General features: G+C 40.7%; 1 protein-coding gene and 1 non-coding gene across 2 annotated transcripts; both read left to right on the plus strand.

Moving 5' to 3' along the window:
• Positions 1-620: 620 nt before the first annotated feature.
• sdhc (succinate dehydrogenase complex, subunit C, integral membrane protein) lies at positions 621-4,307 on the plus strand. Its single transcript, XM_067253254.1, has 6 exons — positions 621-667; positions 1,362-1,421; positions 1,595-1,696; positions 1,937-1,998; positions 3,625-3,788; positions 4,040-4,307. The coding sequence occupies exons 1-6, from the start codon at positions 651-653 to the stop codon at positions 4,142-4,144; spliced, it is 510 nt and encodes a 169-aa protein (XP_067109355.1). The 5' UTR covers positions 621-650; the 3' UTR covers positions 4,145-4,307.
• A 1,882-nt stretch (positions 4,308-6,189) lies between these two features.
• Positions 6,190-6,263, plus strand: trnar-ucu (transfer RNA arginine (anticodon UCU)). The gene has a single exon. It is a non-coding gene; the product is annotated as a tRNA-Arg (tRNA).
• Positions 6,264-6,841: the final 578 nt, after the last annotated feature.

The raw sequence follows: 6,841 nt of genomic DNA on the forward strand, positions 1-6,841 counted from the left end.
AATTTTAAGATATAGCTTTGTATTTTTTAACCAATTAACAAAAGTTTGTACATGTGCAATTAACCTGAAATTCAATGCAACATTGAGATTCAATTATTTGAGTTACACAAGATTTATTTTAAATAAACCTGAAATTAAAATGCAACTGAATCAACATCCTGCTCAGTATACTTTTGTAGGTTTGTCTTGAATGATAAATATCTAATCAAATGTAAAATGCTACTGTGAGAACCCTATTCATCAGCGGTGTTACTTATTAGGCCAACCTAGTATTTATTTGCCTACTTTCTGCATTTACATTAGATCCCAGAAAACAAACAGATTTTTATTGACTGATTGTCTTATAATATTTTGTCTGGGTTTACCTTGAACTTGATACTTTCACCACGTCTGGTTTTATTAACCATAGACTGTAACACTGTTTCACAATCCAACTGCTTTCTCTTGTAGTTATCCGTATAATACTATCACGTCCGATTACAATTTTACGACACTTTACAGCAGTTTGCCCTTCTAAAATGATGTATCTATATATGTATGTATTTATATATTTATTTATTTTTGTTTGACCTTCTTAAAAGGCATTTGGGTAGAAATATTTTGTGTATAACAACATCCGCCACGTCACATCCGTTCAATGGTGAAAAAAAATGGCGTTGCTTCTAAGGTCAGTCCATCTATCCTATTCTACTTCTTAAAATATGGCGATGTAAACATAGTTTTCTCAGTGTATGTTTTTATAGGGAAGCATGTTACTCTTCACATTGTATACGTATATGACATCATTATTAAATATACGCAGGAAACAAAAGAATAACCTCACTGTCATCATCAACATTTTAGCTAACTAGGGTAGGTCATGGCATGCTAGCGTACAAACGACGTTACGACTGGCTAGCTTGCTAGTGCACTACTCGAGCAATATTGATCTTCGAGCAGCTGCACAATGTGACACCTCCTGTAAATAGTGTACCAAGCTGTAACATTTATGTGACACTTATGGCAACGTATTTAGTACATAGAAAACGTCAGTTTCAAAAGTCCAAACCGTGCCAAATGTTTCACTTCATTGTGCGGACTAACACACGAACAAAACATAGTCAGGGAATGTCTCCAGTGTGTTCTTCAATGATTTTGCCATCTGAAAATAAGCAACATTTAAATTCATTACTATGGTTTACCGAGACAGACAGGAAGGACACTCGGTCCAACATGATCTTTGACTCTACGGTTTATTGTGCTTAGGTGGCACAAAACACACCTTAGTATCATATAGGCTACTGCTGTACTTTGTGATTGCACTATTTTGTACATCGCTTTTGATCATTTTAGGACGTACTGATTTGTGCCTTTCTCCATAGAACGTTGGCCCGACAAGGCGTTTGCTCATCTCGTTCTCAGTATGGAGTTCTCTACAGACAGTGAGTTGTGTTTCTGTGACATGAAAAATGTATGGAAAATTAGATATATAAAGATACTTAATTTGAAAGAAGTCCTGTGTGCTTGCTCCTCTGTCTATAATATCACCACATATGAAATCTACAAGTAACAACCTTTCTTGTAGAAACTAACCTTTACTCTTTCCGCATCTTAGTTCAGTTCCAATGGGAACCACTGCTAAAGAGGAGATGAACAAGTTTTGGGCCAAAAACAACAGGCTAAACAGACCCATGTCCCCCCATCTCACCATCTACAAGTATGTGTGCATGGGTATATATATGTGTGTGTTTGGGCTTGTGGATTGGCTCATGAGACTAAGCTTGCACCATTTCAGATGTGCCTCTCATCTGTGTTGGTTCTAGAATGTTGCTAGACTCTGAGTAGACATGGTCAGTTAGTTGTAGCCTGGTAGCAATCCTTGCCTTAGGGCTAAACCACGAATGCTGTGTGTACCTGTACATTTCATGGCTGTTTGTTCCGTCATCGTGTCTTCCAGGTGGTCGGTCCCCATGGTGATGTCAATCACATTCAGAGGCACAGGGGTTGGACTCAGTGGAGGTAAGACCTTTTGTGCAACATTGCAATTGACAGGATGATTGGACTCTTTAAGACCACTTATGGACAATTACAAGGTGGCCTGGGAAAATTGTTGTGGAAATGAACATGATGGGCTGTAATGGGGTCCCCATTAGGGCTGGGCGATATGGCCTAAAATGTTTATCACGGTATAATTTGTAAGCACTGACGGTATCGGTATATATCACGATATATTAGGTTTTCTTAAAATGTCATGACAATGCAATCCGCACTGCAGCGGCTAATCTACTGCACTCGGACGGATTTGGATTGGGTAACTCCAGTGTGTCACATGAGTTGAATTTTGCAGGGTTTAATTGCCACGGAAGAGCGACTTCTCAGTAGCCTACGCGTTCAACCGTAGCCTACGTTTATGGGTTCGCAAGATAACTCTGTTAAATATTCGTAGTGAGTTAGCTCGAGCTATAAACAATTATTACATGGCTGAATACTCGATTCTGTTGGCCTACAATAAACATTTCACAATTCTAACCAACCTGGCATTGGATTTGTCAAACGCATTCTGGTAGATTAATTTTTGCGTACATGCATGGCTTTCAGGTGGTGAAAAAGATTGCTAGGGTTTCCACCTTTGGCTAGCACAATTCGACGACACAACTTACAGAGTAGGCTACTGTTTGTTGGTCGATGTGAGATAACTTGAAACCATTTCCAAACGACAGAAGAGGCCCCATTTTTTTTAACCAATTCTTCGTCCGACAAATCAACCCCACTGGCGTTATTTTCAGACATCATTAACGCTTGCTTACACTTTCCAACAAAAGCAGTTTACTCACGAATGTTTGCTTCCTCTGGAGTTGGGCTAGCTTGTTTGTTGACTTTCATTGGCTGGCACAATGCGTGCAGCGTCAATGCTGCATGTTTTTTGTAATAAAAGATACAAATTTGAACTAGCCCACTAGGCAGTATCACTTGACTTATATTTTCTACCAAACAGAAAAGCTTTACTTAATACATTCATTAATATATCGTGATATCCATGATATGGCAAAATCCATATCATGGCACAACGCAATACCGGTATTCGCGTTCATACCGGTATACCGCCCACCCCTAGTCCCCATGCTACACTGCTGTCTGTAGACCGATAGGAATGATTTTCCCAGACATTATTCTCTCGCTTGGGGTACTGTTCGGCGCTCAGGTGGGCTATCTTCTGGTTCTTTTTGTGTGGAGTTTTCATGTTCTCCCCATGCTCACACGAGTTCCTCCGCAAAGAGAACCCCAATAAGAATATGCAGAACAGATTGCTCTCCTGCCCATGTTCCTGGTCAGGCATGAGGTGAGCACTTGGACTTGGCCCCCCGGTCGCCTTGATGTGGCTGATAACTGCTCCTGGCTGCCCTCGAAGGAAGGACAACGAGACGGGAAAATGCAGAGGAAAATGTTAATCGGTGGACACTGGACACCACTGCATGCATGTGTGTGTTCCCAGTGTCACCGCTTCCTGCATGACAAATAAAAGCTTCTTCTTCCCTCCTTTGTTCTGTCCCGCTCCCCACTCCCCACCCCCCTTTTGTCTCATTTACACCTTTTGTTTCATCTTTGACCACCCTTCTCTCTGTCCCACTGCTCTCGCTCGCTCAGGGATCTCAGCGTTTGCTCTGGCCGCGCTGGTGTTGCCTGGTGACTACCCACACTACCTGGACCTCATCCACTCCTTCTCGTTCGGGCCTCAGCTGATCACCTTTGCCAAGTTTGGCCTGGCCTTCCCCGTGGCCTTCCACACGTACAACGGCATCCGCCATCTGGTACGTCCTGTCTGACCCAGTTCGACCTCGTGCATACACAGTGCATTATGTTGTCTTGTCAAACATGGCTACTTTTTTGGTGGTGGTGGGGCTGTTTTATAGATTACATTTAGGTAGAATAAAAAAAAATGCATGTCACATTTGTTTGTAGTCCTGTTAAATATGTTACATCTATGAAGTTGGGAGTAGGATGTAAGCATTCTTGATTCTTTATTCCTTGTTTTCTCCTTCTGTGTCTGTCTTTCTGTCAGTTCTGGGATGTCGGAAAGGGCTTCAAGATCCCGGAAGTGTACCGCTCCGGATACCTGGTCATCGCTCTGTCATTAATCACCTCCATTGCGTTGGCAGCGCTGTAAAGAGCAGGTGGAAGGGAGCATTCGAGAGAAGAGGGTCGAAAGGTGACACAGATAATGTGTTCATGAGGGATCTGAGGAGTTTTTTTTCTTTTTTCGTTTTATATGTCACAGTGTTTGTGGCCTCAACTCAGTGGAAGAATAAATATATATTATATCCAACTAACACATTGTACTGTTTTGTCACTACGGAGTGGATGGTGTTACATTGTAATGAATGCATTCATTCTCTGTCGGACTTTCTGCATTGTTGCACATTCTGTTCACCTTAATTTGGTCAAATCTGTTTGCAGGTGGCTGAATAGAGGAAGTCTTATCTGTCAAAGGTAATCAAACATCCAAACTCAAGGTTTAAACATAGATATAATGCCTAGTTCACTCAACCTAAGTATATACATAGTTCATACTTGGATTAACATATCTTGCATGCATTGACTTTCTATAGTGCAACCCATCAGCAATACCCAATTCTTGGCATCTTATTAGCTGATGCTAGAAAACAAATCTGCATTCAATGTGTCTCTACAAATCTCCAATGCAAGTCATCAGTCTTTAGTCTGCTAGCAAGAAAGTTAGTGAAAGCTGGTTTAGACCCTTGTTAAATTACAGTAAAATATGTAATTATGTATTCCACACTGTCCCAGAGCAATTACGAGCAAATTATGGTCCACAGCTGAATTCTCATAGACTCACTGAAATGCACAATGTTTGTTGGATCAGCTAATGATATACCAAGTTAGGTGTACAACAATGCAGCAAGTCTGACAAACACATTTTCGCAACACTAATGAATTGTTTTCCACATTCGATTTTTGTCGGACCACAAAGCCAGTCTTTTGTGTATCTTCAGTGTTTGTGTGTGTTATCGTACACCTCGTGGCTCAAGTCTGGTCATGATCAGAGTCCACATTGACATTTCCCCCCAGATTGCCAACTCAAACTGGCGTGAAAGGTTGATGCTGCATGTCGCAGTGTTTAACCAAACTCAGGCTTCACTCTGGAATCTCACTAGTTCTCTCTCCCTCCTTTTTTTCCCTGCCTCCCTCTCTTACACACACACACACACACACACAGACACAGGTAGCTTGCCTCAGGCCTATTCTCCCACTGAGCCACACAGGATCTGCTATGTGAACTTGAGGCTGCTTTGTACTGCAGTCTAAATAGAATGGTCCTGTGATGTAACAGAAGTCCCAACACACTGTTTATATAAAACAGAGCATTCAGTTACATCATTGGAGAAATTATAAATGTTGCACAATAAAAGACTGCATATATTTTCAATAAGACTAGGCTCCAACCTGTTATGATTTAGTCCTGCCAAAACAACTTGTCGCCCTGGAGGCAAAGATAACAATTGGTAAGATTGAAAATTAATAGAGAAACGTTTGAAAAAATACTTGATTGAAACAGCATGAAAAATGAAACTGTCAATTTGCATTCTGAATAGTCAGACCCTTGTTGTGTAAGGTCCTCATGAACATCTATTCTTGTGTAATTTCCAACACGGTAGGCCAATTTTGAAATGATTTTGAAGTCTTTTTTTTTTCATCTATTAATTTAACCGTGAACCATTCTAAGGTATGGTGAGGTTTGTGATTGAATATAGTTCTATACTTTTCCATTTAAGCTATATAGGCATGCCAATGCCTTTCAGTGAATACGTATTCTCATATGCCTATCTTTTAAGAATCCAAAGCAAATAAAGACAATAAAGAGATGACATAAGAAAAGAGTAACTTTCACTTGAAAACTCAGACACAACAAGATAAGCATTAAGCGGGTTCAATATTTTTTGGGACATACAATGGAATTATATTATTGCATAGTCCTAATCATATCGACTGTCAAAACTAAATAATAAGGCTTAAATTCTGAGTGTGAAACTACGCCATCTTGCTTTGCGTATGGTAATATTGTAAACGGCGACCCCTACCGGTACATCACGAAATGACAGCAAAGTGGTCCTGATGCTGCGGGATGCTGGGAGGATGCTATAGGATTGGGAGAGGAATATAAACCCGCTTTTCATCAGAAATGCTAGCTTAGTCTCTGTGGCGCAATGGAATAGCGCGCTGGACTTCTAATCCAGAGGCTCCGGGTTCGAGTCCCGGCAGAGATGCAAACGCAAGGAAGCGGCTTTTTATGAAGGCTGTATATAATGAGGTTCGCACAGTATCGAGAACTTTTATCTGGCAACAAGCTAGTGGCAAAGATTATATGCGAGGTGTAGGCTCGGTAAATAACTTGTATGCCAATAATAGGTATGCTGAATACTCTCAAAACAAAAACAGACCTGGCCGGTTCTTGACAATTAATTTAAAACATGATATGGAGGTTTCATATCAGATGGAAACTATTAGGAACATGGTACTGCATATATAAAACCCTTTATGCATGTGTATAGGAAAGCTATAAAGCTATGAATGACAACCATGAACCATATTGTTCACATAGCCCGCATGCATGTCACATCTGATTATCACGTGCCAAATTAACAATCAAAATAATAGAAAATTGGCATTAGCCTATTAGAATAGGCAGCAGGCTATGTAGGCCTAACGTTCCAAACAAAGAGATGACAAGACAAAAAATGAATCCTCAAGCAACTGTAGAGACATACTTCCCACACTCCCAGTTCAAACTGATGTCTGCATGACCGTCTCCTGTCTCCAGTTTGTTGCCTTTGGTGATTGGGCT

The sequence above is a fragment of the Osmerus mordax genome, chromosome 16 (assembly GCF_038355195.1).
Source record: "Osmerus mordax isolate fOsmMor3 chromosome 16, fOsmMor3.pri, whole genome shotgun sequence".
NCBI lineage: Eukaryota > Metazoa > Chordata > Actinopteri > Osmeriformes > Osmeridae > Osmerus > Osmerus mordax.